The 22190-nt window shown below is 37.4% G+C and overlaps 1 protein-coding gene across 10 annotated transcripts in view; it reads right to left on the bottom strand.

The window, feature by feature from the left end:
- Nucleotides 1-22190, bottom strand: part of RAPGEF2 (Rap guanine nucleotide exchange factor 2) — a 253188-nt gene that overhangs the window by 155930 nt on the left and 75068 nt on the right. For all 10 annotated transcript variants that reach the window (XM_031010191.3, XM_031010192.3, XM_031010193.3 and 7 more), the window contains exons 2-3: nt 17031-17101; nt 10472-10528 (exon numbers count right to left, since the gene is read on the bottom strand). In XM_031010191.3, the coding sequence (XP_030866051.1) occupies nt 10472-10528; nt 17031-17101 (128 nt within the window). The remainder of the gene's footprint in view (nt 1-10471; nt 10529-17030; nt 17102-22190) is intronic.

Here is a 22190-nt window from a genome sequence, read left to right as displayed (position 1 = left end):
GGTTACAAAAAATACTAATTCTCTTCATCTTCCTCATCTCCTTTCCTCTCTCACGATCGTCTCTGAAAGGACCAACCTACAGCTTTGCTTTCTGCTCCCAACCCCAACATTCCTTATGCTGCAAACTTCATCCTGTTCGGCCAGGCCACACATTTTTTTTTCCACCTATGCCACACAGGTTTTGAACAAAACTGCAGTCTAGCTTCTAAATAGTATATTTTCTCTTGTAAATTTATTACTCATCCTTCTAGTTTCAGGTTAACTATCACCTCCTCTGAGAAGTGTTTTGGTATATTCCAAGGAAAGTGAGTCACTTTCTTCCAGCTTCCCAGTGCCCTGTGTACATGCTCACGTGACGTAGGTGCCAGAGAGTCATAATTATTCACATTAGGAGTTTCTCCTCAATAGTTTTTAAACTCCTCTAACTCTTAAGTACCCCCAATATATACACTACATAATGCTTGATTGGCACTCAAATATTTTCTTAATAAGTAAATTAATGAACTGAATAGACAGGAACCCAGGTAAGGTATTAAAGTGCTTGAAAGTCAAAGATGTGAACTCAGTTCACCAGTAAATGGAAAAATGGAGCCAGGATCTAAGAGCCTCCTCGGCAATATCCTAGAGATCCACAAGGTGGCACTCTCTCCATGGGAAAGAGCTGTGTGTGCCGCTCCACATTCTCATTTAAGGAGGCGGCCAGTAAATGCAAGCGATCAAGTTGAAGTTGACAAGGGAACTGAAAGAACAAAAAAATACTAAGTCCAAAGAAAACTGATTAAATCAGCAAAGACAATTATTAGAGGGCAAGAAAATAACTGTGAAAATGCTACTTCATTCAGCTGTTAATACAATGTGAAAACTTAAGTGAGGCCCAGTCAGCCAAAAAGGTTGCTCATGGAGGCCAGGCACAGTGGCTCACGCCTGTAATCCCAGCACTTTAGGAGGCAGAGGTAGGTGGATCACCTGAGGTCAGGAGTTTGAGATCTACCTGGCCAACATGGTGAAACCCCGTCTCTACTAAAAATACAAAAATTAGCCAGGCATGGTGGCGGGTGCCTGTTGTCCCAACTATTCGGGAGGCTGAGGCAAGAGAATCGCTTGAACCCAGGAGGCGGAGGTTGCCGTGGGCCAAGATCATGCCACTGCACTCCAGCCTAGGCAACAACAGCAAAACTCCGCCAAAAAAACGAAGAAAGAAAGAAAAGCCAAGGGGGACTGACAAGGAGAGAAAAGAGAGTTGAAAGAAAACAGAGTGGCAGGCGTTGCGGAAGTGGCTGTGGGCAAAGGATGCTGATCCTAGAAGACCATCGGCTCAAAACAAGACTCCCAACAGCCACAAACATGGCCATCTAAGTTTTGGGGGGTTTTCGGGAGTGGAGAAGCAATAAACAGAAACAGAAAGAATGGTGCCCATGAAAAATCTAAGCAAACTGGAACTAGAAGTTAGTGCTTTCCCAGATGATCCTGACAAAATATGAAACAAGGAGGGTGTATGGGCTACAAGAAGAGACTCCTCCCACTTTAGCAGAGCAAGTGCAATATGGCCAAGCCTGAAGCGGCCCAGGGGAGTGAGGAAGCTCCTCTGAATGCTACACATGGACAGCATTAACAAGGTCATTAAAACAGAGAAGCAAAAAGATGGCGATTGCTTTGTGAGTAAGAATAGGCAAAATGTACAGAAATAGTGGCTGAGCTGAGCACACGACACAGCTATCTGAGACAGGTTCGGCACAACTGAGAACCACATATAGCATCAAATACCAATTTTGGTGCTATTTTATAAAGGTCACTTTATACTATCCAGGATGTAATACCGCACAGTATCACATTCAAAAGACGAAGCTGTTGGCATCTGGAGAAAAGGAGACAGGAATCATCATCGAGGGCTATTGATCACATGCCTATAAAACAAGAAAGTGAAATAAAATGAAGACTAACAAAGGTTCCAGTAACTACATGGGGACCACAAGGAACTCCAGAGGGCCAGCCACCCATGACCAAAAAATAGAAAAACACCTTTATTTTCCTGTATCTGCGGTCTCACCAACACCCTCCAACCAAAAGATAAAGGGACAACTTCCCAAGCTTCTCCCTCTTCACAGCCTATCATCACATTCTGTGGGTTCCCCTCCCAAGTCTCTATCGAAACCCTTTGCTACAGTTCAGGGTCCCATTTTTGCTCACCTACACTGCTGTTATTACAGACTTCTGGCCAGCTTAGACTTGTGCTCTCAAATATACGATTATGCCAAAAAACCACAGTGAAAATTACTTATTTACAACAAATTATCCTCTATCCTTTTATAGGCGTCCAGCAGACAGTTGAGATCAGAGGTTTTCAATGTCAAGAGCCCTTGGGATTTCAAGGCGTCCAAACCTCTTTCAACCATAACAGCTACTGTTGTTGGGCTGAACAGGATTTTCTATGAACAAAGTGTTCCACGGCTTCAAAAAAATAAGTTCTAACAATGGCCACCTTCCAATAGACAGATGGCTTTCCAGATACACAATAATTTTAATCTTTTTCACAAATACGTTACATCATTTCTGTTACTGGATTTATTACAGTTTAAAAATTTGTATATTTTTACTCCTCTGATGGAGCTCTGAGCTATAAGCTGATAGACAAAGTCTTCATTATTTATTTTTGTATAGTCAAATGGCACAAAGCAAGCTCACTAGATAAATTAATGCAACACAGCACAGTAAGCAACCCCAACAATGATATCAAGCCAAAAGAAATATAAAGTGCATGTACTAAAACATGAAGTATACGCCAAATTTTAGAAGGAGGACTAACAAGAGTTAAGGGCTTTGGTATTTACAATTTCCACTGTTGGAATACTGATATTTTATTATAAAATGATATTATTCATAATACTGAGTTATATGTAAATATATCAATTATATATAAATTCCCACAATAAGAAAACAAATGACATTTTTAAAGTAGAGGGTAATTTTTATTCTATTTCTTAAAAGTTCTAAATTGTAAGGAAATTACTTCATTTATAATTAAAAACTCTGAAGAAAGAAAACACCATTTTAAGATTTTCAAAAAAAATCCTTATTTTCCAAACAATAGCAATTCATTTACAAGGAATTGCAACCAACAAAACAGGAAAAGTCAGTAAGATCAATAAGAACTATGAAAGCTGATGAAAATATTAAAGATATTTCATCTTTATACTGAAAATACAGGGGACACAGCAGACATCCTTTTTTTTTAACTAGCAAACAATGTAAACTACTAAAGAACCAGTAAAGCCAGATATTCTATAGGCTCATTAATGTTATCATTTTTTTCATTATTTATTATTTTTATTATTGTTTTTGAGACAAAGTCTCACTGTCGCCCAGGCCAGAGTGCGGTGGTGCACTCTTGGCTCACTGCAACCTCCGCCTCCCAGGCTCAAGTGACCTTCCCACCTCAGCCTCCTGAGGAGTGCTGGGACCGCAGAGGTGCACCACCGCACTGGCTAATTTTTGTATTTTTTTAGAGATAGGGTCGTGCCATTTTGTCCAGGCTGGTCTCAAACTCCTGGGCTCAAGCGATCCACCCACCTCAGCCTCCCAAGGTGCTGGGATTACAGGCATGAGCCACTGTGCCTGGCACAATCTTAAATTTATGAAATTCATTTTTAACATGAAAGGAAGGAGTGAAACACTGGGAGTTATGAAGCTATTCAATAAACAATAAACGAAAGGAAAAACACCAATACAAACTATATATATAGAGAGAGAGAGAGAGAGATTACATCAAATCGATGAGTCAGCTAAACTCAGGGTAAAGAAATAGATCCAAGGGCTCAAGGAACAATTTATCACATTTAAAAGAATCTGAAATTTTGACTCTTTTGGAAACTACTAATGGGTTATGAAATTAATTTACAAATGTCTCTTTTAGATTCATATGCTGCAATTTTATCTTCACAAGAAATCTGTTTCTCACCTGGAGTCACCTGGGTCTCAGAAAATTTAAAGGTAACTTATACACACCCAGAGACAGAGTCAAATTCAAAGCTAAATCTGCCTAACTTCACTATAGGAGTCCCAACAGCAAGAAACTGCAACAATACAGCAAAACACCTGACAGCACCACTACCCCTCACATCAGAAAGGATATAAAAAGCAAGCTGTATTTTTCTCCTATACCTTACCCTAAACAGGTTTTTATTCACTAAGCAGTTTCACAGAAAATTGATACGAAGAATCCAACACCTGATGATGTGTAACCAGCCATTATTAGGAAGTGAGACCATAAGGAAGGTCTTTATCTACAGATCAAAGGAGTTCCTTCTTCTGAATAGAGAATTGAAAAAAAAAACCATCAGGAACAGACTAAATGTAAATTTCCATGGTAGGCATGAGAAGGCAAACCTGAAACATAAACATAGTCCCTACCCTCATGAAGATTACGGATTAATTGTATTTTTAACAACGTTTTTATTTAAATACTCTTCTGTTCAACATAAAAATAAAACATTTTCATTTTAAAATAGTAATATAAAAATATCATTGTCAAGAATCCTTAAAGGATCTCCGTATGTACATAAAACAGTCCTTCGTAAGTATCTGTGTGGGCGTGGGTGTGCATGTGCTTGAATTCTCATACTTACATACAGGCGAGGTGGTTGAGCACCCGTGTCCTACAATTCCATGCAAAGGCTAAGTCTTTAAAGACGCCATTTTTTTCAAATAAATTAAAACCTTTGGTTTCACTTTTTTTTTTTTTTTTTTTTTTTTGAGACAGGGTCTCAGTCACCCAGGTGTGATCTCAGCTCACTGCAAACCCTGCTGCTGGGGCTCAAGCAATTCTCGTGGCTCAGCCTCCCAAGTAGCTGGAATTACAGGCTCATGCCACCACGCCTAATTTTTGTATTTTTAGTAGAGATGGGGTTTCGCCATGTTGCCCAGGCTGGTCTCGAACTCCTGGCCTCAAGTGATCCGCCCACCTCGAGCCACCATTTTCTTTATGTACACACATAAGCATAATAAAATTAGGACAGAAAAATACTTCAAAACGGTGGTTACATCTTGCTGGGTAAAAACAGAAGAGGCCAGGCGCAGTGGCTCACGCCTGTAATCCCAGCACTTTGGGAGGCCAAGGTGGGTGGATCACTTGAGGTCAGGAGTTTGAGACCAGCCTGGCCAATATGGCGAAACCCCAGCACTACTAAAACTACAAAAATTAGCCGGGCGTGGTGGCACATGCCTGTACCCAGCTACTTGGGAGGCTGAGGCACGAGAATGGCTTAAATCAGCGAGGTGGAGGTTGCAGTGAGCTCAGATCGTGCCACTGCACTCCAGCCTGGGTAACAGAGCTAGACTCTGCCTCAAGAAAAAAACAGTAAGAAGAAAGAAAGAAAGAGAGAGAGAGGAAGAGAGGAAGGAAGAAAGGAAGGAAAGAAAGAAAAAAAGGAAGGAAGGAAGGAAAGAGAGAAAGAAAAAGAAAGAAAGAAAAAAAGAAAGAAAGAAAGAAAAAGAAAGAAAAGAAAAGAAAAAAGAGAATCGCAGTATTTTGCTTCCTGGGGTAGGGGTGGGGGGCTATAAAAATGATCTAAGTAGTAGATTAGTAGATTAGTGCTTTTGTAATAATTTTAGAACAATTTACTGTGATGTAAAGTAAAAAAATCTTGGTCACATCAGGAAGGAAAAAATAGTGTAATAATTGGATATGAGTAAGAGAGGCAAAGGAGAAACTTCAGGATGGAAGGCATCGTGGCACGCTTAGGGTCAGGCTTACGGTCTCAGAAACGCGGCAGGAAGAAGAGGCTGAAGATACAAATGAGAACAGAAATAACTCCATCATACAGGCAAAACGGCATCCCTTCCTCCTAGAGACAGGAGTGGGACAAGAGGTAAATGCAGATACAGATAAATTAGGGTGTTTGAGACCAGAAAGCAAACTTGAGGCAGAGTTGCCTAGAGGAGGTGTGGGAGAAAAGAAAGGGGACAGCGATGGTTGAGCAGCCTCACAGAGCAGTGGGAATAGCTGCTGTGAAAACAGAAAGCCAAGTCAACAACTGCAAAGACTGCTAAAAGCAACAAGAGCTCAGCTGAGGCTTGCAGTTCTAAATTGCACATTTACAGATTTAAATGAAAATGCTTTAAAAGACCCAATAGGCCTCAATGTAGCTCTTTTATGGAGAACAATTTCCTCTCCTGGAATAGAGGGAGAGAAACCCCTTACAAAGTGCTATGAAAACTCTTTTGGAAACCAAAGCAGTCAGTCATATGTATGTGGAAAACAGGCAATGAGGTGCACAGTTACACTTATAGTGTGGGCGTGTGTGTGTGTGTGGACACTTAAACTTTTGCAATGGTTGAATTTCTGACCCAAACGTTTTGAGCACGTTAAATGTAATTATATATTAAACAGTATTTCCATTTCACTTCACTATTTGTGAAGATAGCTGGCCATTAAGAAACAACTAAAGCAGATCAGTTTCCATGGTGTACTATGAGACAGCCCCAGGTTCAAAGAATTTTTCCAGAGAACAAATTCCCAACTTCTTATTGGCAATATGCTGCAACTTTTACTATGATTTATCCAGTGTTTTTACATATATGTTTCTCATTTAAGATTAAATTGTTAAATAAAAACAAATATAAGTTAAGGTCCCTCTGGTGAGTAATTCATATTATCCGCCTCAGTATTCCCACAAAACAGCACAATACCTAACAGGGTAGATAATAAAGGCAAGGAAGGCAGAAATTACCTGATAGGCTTTTCCATTCTGTAAAGTTGAGCTAATTTTCTCTAACTTTCTAATGCAAACCAACACAATTTGATTCCAAATGGGCAACTCTAAATTTTAAAAATGCGATCTTATCAGAATCACAATGTTCCCCCCAACTCAATACAATCTAAAATGGCGTTTTTGTCATCTTGGTCGTTCATGTTAAAACAATAACACCATCAGAGCTAGAGCATCACTATCATAATTCCTTCCTGACAAACATTTAAAGCAACTAAAAAATTGGAAGACCAAAATGTAAATTATCAAACAGTGATGAGAATGACAATGATGCTGGCACTAACGTGCTTGTGTACTTATTCTGAACATGCTGCTCTAAACACTCTGTACAGGTTACTGTATCTCATCCTCATGCCAACCCTGACGGGTAGGAACTATTATTATCGGTTCCACATTATAGGTGAGAAAAACGAGGTACAGGGGTGGATCAAAAGAGTATTATATTTACCTGGCAAAATTATTGAAACCATAGACTTAGAAGGCACCAACACATAAACATAATAAAATGACTACTCTACTCATCTCTTGGTCATAAAACCAAAGTGTGAAAGCCTTTGATATTTCTGACTACACTGTGTTCTTCAAACTCAAGGAAGAACAAGAACAAACAAGTCATTTCCCCAAAAGGTAATAATAACAGGTCCGAAAAAGAGGAGTACTATTATTATCACAAATTTATATATATAACACAAATACAATAATTTTTAATTTTCAAAACTGAACTCACACAAATTGGTAAGAGCAGAAACATGTCTAAGGATCATGGAAGAAAACAATTCAACTATATTTCATCACAAGATTGGCCAAATGCTAGAAATCTGATTATATGAATTTACAATTAGTCTCTGAATTTTGGGCCTTATGAAATCATGATTTGTGGAATAGCCAAAGACTTTTCATCACTTACTAACACTGTCGCCTACTTTTAACTAGTCAAATATGGGCAGGTGCTACCAATCAACTCTACAGAGTGGAATGCATTCAAATTTAAGATTACCTAAAATATGGCTTGGCATTATCAGCATAGCTCACATGCACTGTCTAAACCTCTAAGCCTACTTGGAAAACAAAAACAAAAACAAAAACAGGTATGTTTGAAGACACTGTAATCTACCTTCGATTTAAATAAGTAATCAATAATAATTGTTAGGCAGTCATAATGTAGCATGAGCTGCTGGCGGGTTTCAGTTGCCACTTTAGGAGAACAGGTTGGGGCAGGGAGAGAGTGTGTGTTTACCCCAGCATGTACACAAGCATTATTTTATGGTGACAAGGCATGAAAAGGGCCAGAAAATGCTGGTGACTAGGATAAGAGCTATGGCTGCAGAATCACAATGTCTGGGCTCAAATCTTTGTCCCACGTTAGGCAGTGGGAGCTTGGCAGTTCTTTATCGTCTCAAAGCTTCAGTTTGTCCAGCTGGGATAATGATAACAACTACCTCACAAGATACCCACGAAGAATAAGTAAATGAATGCATATAAATAACTTATTAGAGGACATGGGACATAGGAAGTGCTTGTTAAATGTCGGCTATCACCTCATCATCATCAATACTATCCAAACCACGTTTCAGAGGAAGACAAAATACTAGAAAGTTGATGCTTACTGCTACTAGACTGCTTTGATAAATGCCAATAATAGAATTCAAATATCTCTATCCCTGTTATTTGTATACTCATTCCACTGATAACTTTTTATTGCTCCCAAAATAACACTTTATTAACATCTTCATTTCTTCTGGGAATAAGTATGTTAAGAGCACTTGCCTCTTGTTAATTTTCTCATTATCAAATATGTCTTGATTATTTACGACTCTATATTTGGTGTAGGTTCTTTTAAGCTTGAGATGGATATTTATGATTGTCTGCTGAACAGGTCCTAGATGTCATAGTTTCATATGTTGCAACCTCAGAATCATCCTAGATTCTATCTACCTGTATCTTCTAAAATCCAACATCCCTGACTCCTCCATTCCCTCAGTCTTTGCCTCAGTTCAAGCACTTACCACCTCAGATGGCTGTAACTGTCTCCCTACTGATCTCTTTGTCCAGACACTCAATCTATCTAACTCACCCTTCATATTTTCATACAACCACAGGTATTACCTTTGAGGGAACAGGTAGACAGGGAGGGTTGGGAGACATGTGATCACATCATTTTGCTGCATGAAAACCAGCCTCCAAGCTACTATTAAAAGAGGCTTAAAGAAAATCAACAATCACAATGAATAAACTTTAGATTTTGATTCAAATAAATAAGCTGTTAAAAAAAAAAGGACAAAAACTTTGAATATTTTCATGATATTAAAGAGTTATTTTTAAAGACTTGATAATCTTGTGTTTAAGGTTTGTTAAAGTCACTGTCTTTTAGAGATACATATCATAATAATTATGGATGAACTGTGCTGTCTGGGATTTACTTCAAAATCATCCAGTTGGAGCTGGGAGGGGAGAGTAAGAAATGAAAACACAATTGGCCATGGGTTTGCCATGTTGGACAACGAGTATTTGGGGGTCTGTGATACCACTGTGTCAAATATTGTGTCTGTAATTTTCCATAACATGTTATTTAGGAGGGAAAAAAATCTCCTGAAGAACCCAGGACCTGAACTGCCTGAAGGATCCAGGTCGTTTTCTGAACAACATGTTCTCGACCAAGTATGACTATAGACTGCGTCTTCTCTCGACTTACCACCCTGACCCACACCACAGGCCAGTCACACTAAACTTGCCATGATGTTCAAAACATCAGGCCAGGCCCCGTCACCTCTCTGCGTCCCAGCACATACTGTTCCTTCTGCCTAAAAAGTCTCTGCAGCCTCCAGGACACATCTTTGAGACCTGGTTCCACAGACCCTTTGCTGAGGCTCTCCTCATTTCCTTCACACGCTCCCTTGTGCTTCTTCCACCCTTGGAACATAGCCACATTCTCACCATTATTTTGCTTTGTTTGTTTCTGTTGTTGTTGTTTTCCTTGTATTCTATTTCTACCTCCCTCAACAGATTATGAACTCCTTAAAGGCAGAAGCTGGGACTTACTTATTTGAATAAATATTCCCTATAATAAGTCTAGAAGGTAGAAAGTAAGTGCTCTGAAAACCAGTCAACAAAACAACAGTCATGGCAAACATTATTTAAACAAAATAATATGTCTAATAAATCATAACTTATGTTAATATGCCAGTATTTATCTACCATATATTCTTTAAGAATAGGCTGTCTTTTCTTAAGGAATATGTTGCATATCTTGAAAAGAATATTAATATTATCGAAAGATGCAATCATACCCAAAGACATGGGGGCAGCTTATTTTCCTGTTTCTGAAAGAACTATAAACTGAAATATGGCCTTTATGCTATCTTCACATTTCATCTGGTGTGGCTGTGGGAATATATGTTTTGTTCCATTAGAAAAACTGTATATTATTTCCTATTTCATAATAAAAATGTCAAAATACTCTACAATATGAAATAGTATCTTCGACCCACATGTGAGAGATACAAATATAGACACAAATGTGAACTTATCAGGAAAGAACTGTAAACTTTTATTTTATGACAGGAAACAGATAAAATGTTTCCCATTTCTCAACTAAGAAAAATAAGTTAGTGCTGACTTAGCCAGCTGTTACTAATACTCCTTTGATACTTGAAGAAAATTTAGTCACTGGATTAGATACATTGTACAAACAAAAAGGAAACACCTACTAGTATAAAACTTCATTTGCTTCGTGTCTCTCATATCTCACAGTTTCACACATTAACCTGTAAAAGAGATAAAAACATGAGTTCAACATCTGTCACTAAAAAACAGACTGGTATTTTAAACCCTTAAATGAGACATACAGTCTAGAAAGTTGATTATTTTATATGGTTTGTCACAATCATTTATTAGCCTCAAGATGAATATTTTTAATACCTGGGTTAATAAAATTACATTAAATCTGGTAAAAGTATGCTAGAAAAGAAAATATCTAGTAAGATGTCAACTTCACCATGTTTATTTTATGGGGAAGAACATTGTGTGTATTTTCTATTTTGTAAACGGCATGTGGACAAATTAATGTTCCCCAAGATAAATAAAAACTGAGAAGGAACCTAAAAGTTTAAAAGGAAAACCTATTGATTTTAAAAGTGATAACATCATTCACTCATTCACGGCTCAACAAGAATGTTACTCAACAGTATGGAATTTCAGATAAAAGTAGGCTCTAAGGCTCTAATTAACTTCATATTTTTATGACCACTGACTAACTGGAGGCTTTAGAACTTTAAAGATTTGTTACTTCAGCTGATTCATCCCAGAGTTTTTGAAAAAATTACAAAATTATAAAAATTATGAAAAACATGAATAATTTTTAAATATTCAAAATTACCCTGAGAACAGCATCTTCAAGAAGCATCCTATTATATTAAGTCAATTACATTTTTCCCAAAATACAGAAATGCAAATCAGAGAATTACTATTCCATCTTATGAAGGAACTAGAAATAGAAAAAAGCTGGCTATTAAAAGTGTTTATTTCAACAGCACCTCCATTTTGGTCAATCGGGCTACCATTCTCCAACCTGTGAAACACTAGAATCACCCCACATCCATCTTTCTTTCCTCGGTTTGCTAAATCAAAGAAACAGCTCTCTTTGGTACTTTTTTTCCTTGTTCTTCGCATTCCCACCACCGTACTTTAGAGGTCCTTAACCTCAATCCCTTCCTGGAAACATTGCAGCTGATTCTCACTTAACTCCAGGAGGCAGCAGTGAGTCTTGAATACATCTTACTAAGCATACATTCCTCTTCAATGAGTTGCCAAGTTGAATAACAATTTTTCATAGGAAAAGATGGTAGCCAAAAGCATTAAGTCTAAAAATATCTGGTCTTAAATTAGATAATGGGCTCTGCCTTGTTTCCTGTTGGAATAGAAGGGTTCTTGCCTCGGCCTCTTTACTTCCACCCCAAATCTCATTCCTGCTTCCACGGAGGACCCTGCACTCCTGTGTAAGACCCCGCACTCCTGTGTAAGACCCCGTGCTCCTGTGTAAGACCCCGTGCTCCTGCAAGCTTACCTCCTTCTCCATGTTCCTCTCTACTGAATCACGTCCACTAATATGTAACATAACTCAAGATATCACCTATCGTGTGGGCGGAACTCCTCTCTTGACCTCACATCTCCTTCCAGCTATTATCTATATTTTGCTTTTTTCCCATCACAGAAAATCTTTTAGAGTTGTCTATATAGTGTTATTATTATCATTATTATTATTTTGAGATGGAGTCTCACTCTGTCACCAGGCTGGAGTGCCATGGCGCGATCTCAGCTCACTGCAACCTCCACCTCCCGGGTTCAAGTAATTCTCCTGCCTCAGCCTCCCAAGTGGCTGGGACTACCGTTGCGCACCACCACACCCAGCTAATTTTTGTATTTTTAGTAGAGACAGGGTTTCCTCATGTTGGCCAGTATGGTCTCGATCTTGTGACCTCGTGATCCATCCACCTTGGCCTCCCACAGTGCTGGGATTACAGGCATTAGCCATCGCGCCCGGCCTGAGTTGTCTATATATTCTCTCTCTTATTTTCTCACCCCTTTCCCCACTCCTCCATCATTTGGTCCCTGAAACTCCAAAGAAAAAGCTCTAAAAATAATCAGCATCCAACTTGTTATCAGAATCCTACCTGTCCTTAGCAATTCCACTACTCTGCAGTATTTGATTACTCCTTTTTCCTTACAGCATTATTTCCTTTCAGCAACCTGTCCTTGGTCTTCTGCTTTTCCAGCTTAACTTACTAGTCATTTTTTTTTTCTGTCTCTTTTGGATGCTCCCCAACTTCATCCTCTACCTGACTTCTAAATGTTATCATCTTCAGGGTCCTGTCCTTAGCCCTCTTCTCTACGCTCCAGTAATCTCACCCAGTTCATGATTTTAATCTATACACTGATGACTTCCAAAGCAATGCCCCAGACCTAATCTCTCATCACGGCAGCCACTCATCTAAATGCCTACTCAGTGCTGCCACTTGAATATGTAACAGCCACCTCATGCTTACAATATCTAAGACAGAATATGAATTTCTCCCCCAAAATATGCTTTCCCAGAATTAGCACCCTGATATGGTTTGGCTGTATCTCCACCCAAATCTTATCTTGAATTGCAGTTCCCATAATCCCCACATGTCATGGGACGGGCCAGTGGGATAACTGAATTATGGGGCTGGTTCCCCCAGTCCTGTTCTGGTGTTAGTGAGTTCTTAAAAGATCTGATGGTTTTATAAGGGGCTTCCCCCTTCACTGGGCACTCATTCTTCTCTCTCCTGCCACTTGTGAAAAAAGATGTGTTTGCTTCCCCTTCTGCCATGACCGTAAGTTTTCTGAGGCCTCCCCAGCCATGCGGAAATATGAGTCAATTAAACTTCTTTCCTTTATAAATTACCCAGTCTCGGGTATGGCCTTATAGTGAGAACAGACTAATACAGTAACAACCTTAGAGTCATCATTCCTGACTTCTCTCTTTTCTTCACATACATCTTTCCGCCATCACCTGTTTCCAAAATACATCCTCCAGAACTGACCAAATTCACCATCTCTCCTGTTAAATCTAGCATGAGCTATCATTATCCCATCATTATCCCTTAACAAGACCACAAGTACAGAGACTTCTGCTTCCACCTTTACATGCCTATTGTCCATTCCCCACAAGGCCCCACAAAGCTTCCAGAGATCTTTCCAAACACTAAGTCAGATGATCTCACAGCTCCACTCTAATCTCCACAACCTCTAACAGAAAATCCAAACTCCTATGCTATTTGCTATACTTCTACACTGTTATATTTTACTTACTTACTGTGCCTTACTATACCGTGGACCCTGCCTTCCCCTGCACCAAGCCTGTGCCCATGACAGAGCATCTGGGGCACCTCTACACTGACGAAATCTTTGCAGGCTGTCCTGACTCTAATGTCACCCCTCCTTTTGACTCCAAAGCCAGAGCTGCCTAGCACCCATCCTCACCATGTCCAGCATACTAAATAAAGTAACATTGATCCAAATCTCAATCTTTTCTGCTCCACTAGGAACCTCAGTTCCGTGATGTCAGGGGTTTGATTTACTTCAATGCAGTATCCCCAGAGCCTACATCAATATCAAGTACACAGTAAGTATACAATCAATTGGTAACTGTTTATAAATTTAAACAGTGCTATCAGAAAGTCATGATAAAATCTCTTATATGAAAATGTCATAAATGGAGGAATCAAGTACCAAAATGCTTTTTGTCTTTAAACATTGTTAGGCAATGTTTTAGCTAAAGCATATTGACCTTCCCTGAGTTCCTATGAGAATAATAACCATAATTCGGTTACTACTCAATGATCTAAAGGCGCCTATATAGTAACAATTACACTCATCCATGATGCTGCAGAAAATATGTATTATTATATTTCAGCAGGCTCTTGTTTCCAAAACTGAATAGCCCCAATTACTCTACTTTTTTAAACAGATTTTTGGTCTCTGCTCCCAATTACAGCATTCTTTTCCCCGCTGGCAAATATGCTGCTTCTTGTCTATATAAACTAAAGGTATAAAACATTAGAAAAATAGTTAAAATGATGAAGAAACATAGTTTTTAGTGAAGATCTGAAAAACCTTTATATTGCACAGTGTGTGATCTTACAGCAACACAGTAATGTCTACTTTAACTGCTCTGTAACAATGCAGGGAAGCTTTCAAATAAATAAAAGCCACTTCCACTCCCCCACAGGAGAACACGAATGTTGCTGCTCTACTGCCCAATACTTAACAGACTGAAAATCTTGATTATGAGCACTTTTTTCCTAAAATTGTAAAACTGTGTCATGTGGAAGTCCTAACTGACTGCTCTCTATTATTCCCAGGGTATAAAATTAAAGGAAAATAATTTATCTAAAGGAGATATATTTTTCCCAGAAATTGTAGTATTATAAAGCAGTTTATCTAAGTTGTTGGGTTTATCTGTACCTCTATTTTTGTTATTATGTATGTGGTATCCTGATCTTGTTCTAAAAAAGAACTTAAATTAGTTTAAGGTGATGTTTTCCATTAATGTGACTTCAACACAAGCATAAGATAAACATCTTACAGGCCCCACCCTGTAGGTTCATGCCAACAAACACATCTGTGTAGGCTCCAAAATAGACATTCTAAGGTGTAAATAGACTCAACTATACCCTTGAACTTATTATTTATAACCAAAATTACTTCTGCAGCTGCAGAAAGTTGACAGTTCTGAAACTGGCTGATGGGTGTATGGAACTTCATTAGTATTTTTATACCTTTTCTTTTTTTTTTTTTTGAGATGTAGTCTCACTCTGTTGCCCAGGCTGGAGTGCGGTGGTGCGATTTCTGCTCACTGCAACCTCTGCCTCCCAGGTTCAAGCGACTCTCCTACCTCAGCTTCCACAGCAGCTGGGATTATAAGTGTTTGCCAACATGCCCCGCAATTTTTGTATTTTTAGTAGAGATGGGGTTTCACCATGTTGGCCAGGCTAGTGCTGAACTCCTGACCTCAAGTGATCCACCCACCTCGGCCACCCAAAGAGCTGGGATTACAGGCATGAGCCACCACGCCCAGCCTATTTATACTTTTGTCATCCAGAAAATTTCTGTAAGTATAAAAAATCCTTTTTCTATTGCATAGAATTCCTATTATCTAAATAAAATGCATTATATAATCAATATATCTAAATATTACATGTGTGGTTTTATGTGCACAGTGGGAATGTGACATTTGTATTTACATATTAATTAGTTGCATTTCCATTTATGAATTAACCGCATAAAATTAAATAATTGTTAGTACAATTTTTTCTTAGCAAAGTTGTCATCACAAAATATAAAATGAAAGTTACACACTTTAAAAATTATTCTTGCTCTAATTTGAGCCATCTTCTAAAATCCCAGTGGTTTTGCCCTTTCTAATAAAACTTGACTTAATTTTTAAACACTTAATCTACAATCTACTTTAATTTAAATGACTTTCATTAAAAATTTAATTTTAGAAGTACTCAATCCTCTTGATATTCTTTTCAATTAACAACTAAATACGGAATTGACATACTCACAAATTAATTATTGTTGAAAGAGTAAAGGGGAAATATATGGAAAAAGCATTCCTTTCATAATTAAAACCCGCTGGCATCAGAAATAGCTAGACCTGGAAAAAACAAGACTTTCCCATTATGTCCTAGTTGGTGTTTATATATTATCCATCTTCCTAAGGTCCTTTATTTTATATCCCACTTAAGGTAGAATCATTTTTGTTCTTTAATATGAAGCCCAGATAAACATAAATACAGTTGCTGTATTACTGTACAACAGAAGTGATGAGATTTCTATATGGGCAGATCTCATAAAAACAAACATAGTATAAACTGTGTTTCTCTGAAAAAGGTAGTCTACTTAATGCAATAAAATATTCAAACAAAGATATAGAACATACTAAAATAATGGACCTAGTAATTCTTCAAATGATTAATTTAAAAGGTTCTGGTTTCTAATATATCTGAATGCTAAGTAGTAGGTTTTTATTGGCCAAGATGGCAAATATTGCCCCTATTGATATATTCACCAAGTGGCATTTACTACTTTTGGTGAGAGGTGAGAGAGGAAGGCAGGGAAATGGAGGGGGATGGGGAGAGACAGAGAAAAAAAAGGGGAGGAAGAAGAAAGAGACAGAGACAGACCCTGGGGTGGAAATGGAAGAATATAACTATGACAGAAATGTCAAAATATTATTCTCTTATTGGATACAACTGAATTCAACTTTGTAAAAGTAAAACTTAATTAAGTATATATTATTAGTGTAAGTTTAAGCTCCTTAGTATAGGACCTAGATGAAGCAGAGTTTTCATGAATAAGATTCCTTTAACCCTACTTGTTGACTACAGTAAGTGATCTATAAAATTCTAGCATTCTAGGTAGGAGAAATAAGTCCTGGTGTTCTATAGCACTATAGGGTAATATCATTAACAACAATTTGTGGTGTATTTTCAAATAGCTCAAAGAGTGGATTTCAAATGCTATAACACAAAGAAATGATAAACGTTTGAAGTGATGGACATGCTAATAATCCCCATTTAATCACAATACATTGTATACACGTATTAAAATATCACAATGTACCCCACGAATATGTACAATTATTATGTCAAGAATAAAAGTAAAAAATTAAAATGTTAAATTGTTACATGCTTCAAATTTTTACCATTCTATGATTAACTTAATATTAAAATGACATACCTAAGTTGATGCTCCCTCAAGTTTGATAAGGCTTCCATACCATGTAAATAGGAATATACTATTTCCAGATCCTGTTTCAAAGAAAAAAATAGAAATTATTAGACCTGTCAGGAAAAGGGGTTTCTAAAATAGGTCACACTGTATCTACAAACCAAATTAAACTATGGATAGCTTTTTTTAAAATACATGTTTTCTTAAGACAGTAAAAATAAACATTATTAAAAGCTCAGTTGTACAAATGTCATCCATTACAACTGCTTCTGGGATATGCACTAAACCTACTAAAATATAAAATGAAATGATTAACTTATAAAAATAAATTCCTCATAAATCATTCTTTATCACCTTTTACATCAAAATAGCAAGTACAAAGTTTTAATTTCACAGTATATTTGTCAATACCATAGTTAAATCAAATTATTTTCTTAGTCAATATAAAATGAATGCTTGTTATTTCCTGGCTACACTTAAAAATGGATATAAATTCAATTTTTTTCAATTCTTACCAAAATTACATCTTATATAGAAATATTTTCTTATATAGAAATACTTAAGTTTAAATATTTTCTTTTAAAAAAGGAAACGTGCCTTGCTTTACCAGATCACATTGCAGTAAATAGGAAAAAAAAAAAGACTCAAAGTTACTTATGAAAGTTCAGAAGAAGTAAAAATTCAAAGTCCTGTTTATATTCATTTGTGACAAGCCAGAAAAGATTTAGTATTTTAAGACTCTAATATCTAGGAGTCTAGGATTACACATAGTTTCTGACATCAAGAATATGAGGGATATTTACTCCTCTCTTAAACCTTAGTCAAAATCTACAACAGATCTATTTTAAGAAATTTGTAAAATAATCCTCCTTTTCAAAGTGTTAACAGCTTTATTTACTGATGATTCATATACTATAAAATGTATCCCTTTAAAGTGAAAAATTCAGTGGTTTTGTTGTACAATCTATCTCATTAATTTCAGAACATTTTCACCAACCCAAAAAAACAACTCCATACTCATTAGCAGTCATTCTCCATTCTCCCTTACTCTAAGCTCCTGACAACCACTAAACTACTTTCTGTTTCTATGAGTTTGCCTATTCTGGACATTTCGTGTAAATGAAATCCCACAGTGGAATATATGATCTTTGGGGACAGCTTCCTTCACTTAGCACAATGTTTTCAAGGTTTATCCATGTTTTAGCATGTATCAGTACTTTCCTTTTTATTGCCAAATATTATTTCATTGTAGATATATACTACATTTCATTTGCCCATTTATCAATTGATGGACATTTAGGATCTTCCCTCTTTTTGGCTATTATGAATAATGCTGCTACAAACTCATGCGTAAGTTTTTGTTTGAACACCATTTTGAATTCTCACGGGTATACACCTATAAGTGAAGCTGCTGGTTCACGTGGTAACTCTACGTTTGACTCTTTAAGGACCTGCCAAACTGCTTTCCTAAGTCACTGCAACCATTTTATAATCCCACAGGCAATGTATGAGGATTCCAAGCTCTCTACATCCTTACCAACGCTTGTTATTGTCTCTCTTTTCATTTTAATCATCTTACTAAGTGTGTAATAGTATTGAATTGCATTTCCCCAATGATTAAGGATGTTGAGCGTCTTTTCATGTGCTTTTTTGTCCACTTATATAACTTCTTGGATAAGTGTCTATTCAAATTCTTTGTTCGAAGAAATGGGGAAAGGATTCCCTATTTAATAAATGGTGCTGGGGAAACTGGCTAGCTATATGTAGAAAGGTAAAACTGGATCCCTTCCTTATACAAAATTTAATTCAAGATGGATTAAAGACTTAAATGTTAGACCTCAAACCATAAAAACCCTAGAAGAAAACCTAGGCAATACCATTCAGGACATAGGCATGGGCAAGGACTTCATGACTAAAACACCAAAAGCAATGGCAACAAAAGCCAAAATTGACAAATGGGATCTAATTAAACTAAAGAGCTTCTGCACAGCAAAAGAAACTACCATCAGAGTAAACAGGCAACCTACAGAATGGGAGAAAATTTTTGCAACCTACTTATCCGACAAAGGGCTAATATCCAGAATCTACAAAGAACTTAAACAAATTTACAAGAAAAAAATCAAATAACCCGATTAAAAGTGGGCAAAGGGTATGAACAGACACTTCTCAAAAGAAGACATTTATGCAGCCAAAAGACACATGAAAAAATGCTCACCATCACTGGCCATCAGAGAAATGCAAATCAAAACCACAATGAGATACCATCTCACACCAGTTAGAATGGTGATCATTAAAAAGTCAGGAAACAACAGGTGCTGGAGAGGATGTGGAGAAACAGGAACACTTTTACACTGTTGGTAGGACTCTAAACTAGTTCAACCATTGTGGAAGACAGTGTGGTGATTCCTCAAGGATCTACAACTAGAAATACCATTTGACCCAGCCATCCCATTACTGGGTATATACCCAAAGGATTATAAATCATGCTGCTATAAAGACACATGAACACGTATGTTTATTGCAGCACTATTCACAACAGCAAAGACTTGGAACCAACCCAAATGTCCATCAATGATAGACCAGATTAAGCAAATGTGGCACATATACACCATGGAATACTATGCAGCCATAAAAAAGGATGAGTTCATGTCCTTTGTAGGGACACAGATGAAGCTGGAAACCATCATTCTCAGCAAACTATCACAAGGACAGAAAACCAAACACCACATGTTCTCACTCACAGGTGGGAACTGAACAATGAGAACACTTGGACACAGGGTGGGGAACATCACACACCAGAGCCTGTCATGGGGTGAGAGGAGGGGGGAGGGATAGCATTAGGAGATATACCTAATGTAAATGACGAGTTAATGGGTGCAGCACACCAACATGGCACATGTATACACATGTAACAAACCTGCATGTTGTGCACATGTACCCTAGAACTTAAAGTATAATAAAAAAAAATTCTTTGTTCATATTTTAATTGGTTTATCTGTCTTTTTATCATTAAATTGTAAGAGTCCTTTATACATTCTGGATAGAAGGTCCTTATTCAGATGTATAATTTGTAAATATCTTCTCCCATTCCATGGACCATCTTTTTTACTTCCTTGATGGTGTCCTTTGAAGCACAAAATTTTAAATTTTGGAGTCCAATTTATTTTCTTTTGTTGCATGAGCTTTTAGAGTAATATTTAAGAAATCATTACCTAATCCAAGATCCCAATGATTTACTACTATATTTTCTTCTAAAAGTTGTATGGTTTTAGCTCTTACATTGAGGTCTATGATCCATTTTAATTTTTGTATACAGTGTGAAGTAGGGGTCCAACATTATTTTCACATGTGCATATCAGTTGTCCTGGAACCCTCTGTTGGAAAGACTATTCTTTACCACACTGAACTGTAATGGTATGCTTACTGAAAAATCAATTGACCATATAAAAGGGTTTCTTTCTGGACTCTCAACTCTATTCCACTGGTTTGTCTATCCTTATGCCTGTAACACGCTGTCTTGAGTAGGCAGCTTTGGTAGTTAAGTTTTGAAACTGTGAATTGTGAGTGTTCCAGCCTTGTTCTACCTTTCACAAGAGATTTTTCTGGCTCTTTTAGGTGCCTTGCATTTTCAATCTTAATTTTTTTGATTAGCTTGTCGCAAATAAGCCAGTTGGGATTTTAGTAGGGTTGCATTGAATCTGCACACCAATCCGAGTAGTATTGCCATCTTAAAAGTATTAAGTCTCCTGATCCATAACATGTGATGTCTATACATTTATTTAGGTCTTCTGTGATTTATTTTAACATTGTTTTTGTCTTTTCAGTGTACAGACCATACTCTCTTGGTTAAATTTTAATCCTTTTAATTAAGAAAAAAAAACTTTTTGTAGCCTGAGAACACTCATGAACAATTAGAACTGTGTGTGCAACTGAATCTTATATAAGGACACAGATGACAATAATTCACAGAATAACTAGATAAGGAATTAGAAACCTTTTAAAGAAAAGTACTAAGGCCGGGCACAGTGGCTCACGCCTGTAATCCCAGTATTTTGGGAAGCTGAGGCAGACAGACCATTTGAGGTTAGGAGTTCGAGACCAGCCTGGCCAACATGGTGAAACCCCATCTCTGCTGAAAATACAAAAATTTGCTGGGTGTTGTGGCATATGCCTGTAATCCCAGCTACTTGGGAGGCTAAGGCAGAAGAATCGCTTGAACCCAGGAGAAGGAGGTTGCAGTGAGCCGAGATTGTACCACTGCACTCCTGCCTGGGCAACAGAGTGAGACTCTATATCAAAAAAAAAAAAAGAAGAAGAAAAGAAAATAGTAGGAAGCTTTTCAGTCTAAAATATTTTAGACTATTTTAGACCTTAAAACAATGTTATGGTATGTTAAGACATGATTTATAATTTTGTCATTCCAATTTAAAATTTATCAATATTAGGAACTTAAAATGTTACCGTCATATAGACAACTTTCAAATAAACTGATTGCCTCTCATTTTATCCATCTGTACTCTGATATTTCCAAGAAGACTTTTAAAAGCTATTTAAAGATGGAAATGTAAAAATAGGTCCCACAAGTTCAATACCAATAAGAAAACTAAAACAAAATTGTTTCCCCTATCCAGTTAACAAAGTGTACATTCCTAAATCTAATAAACCCCTTCTTTAGAAAAGCAATCAGGCTCCAATCATAATGTTCTATTTGCATTCAAGGAAAGCCAATAAAAATGTCCCAATGAAACATTTATAATAAAAGATCCTTCTGGATAATCCTAAAGTTCATCATCCTAGTTTAAATATTATGAATTTGTATGTTACTTGAAGTTGTTAAATAGTACAGAATGACTGTATTCCCGGCCGGGCATGGTGGCTCACACACCTGTAATCCCAGCACTCTGGGAGGCCGAGGCGGGTGGATGACCTGAGGTCAGGATATCGAGACCATCCTGGCCAACATGGTGAAACCCCGTCTCTACTAAAAATACAAAAAATTAGCCAGGCGTGGTGATGCATGCCTGTAGTTCCAGCTACTCAGGAGACTGAGGCTGAGATTGTGCCACTGCACTCCAGCCTGGCAACAGAGCGAGACTCCATCTCAAAAAAAAAAGACTGTCTTCCCATTTCTGAGGAGCTTATATTCTGACAATGTAAGACTAATATTAA

Source organism: Gorilla gorilla, chromosome 3, assembly GCF_029281585.2.
Source record: "Gorilla gorilla gorilla isolate KB3781 chromosome 3, NHGRI_mGorGor1-v2.1_pri, whole genome shotgun sequence".
Classification (NCBI taxonomy): Eukaryota; Metazoa; Chordata; class Mammalia; order Primates; family Hominidae; genus Gorilla; species Gorilla gorilla.
This window is presented reverse-complemented; position numbering and strand designations above follow the sequence as displayed.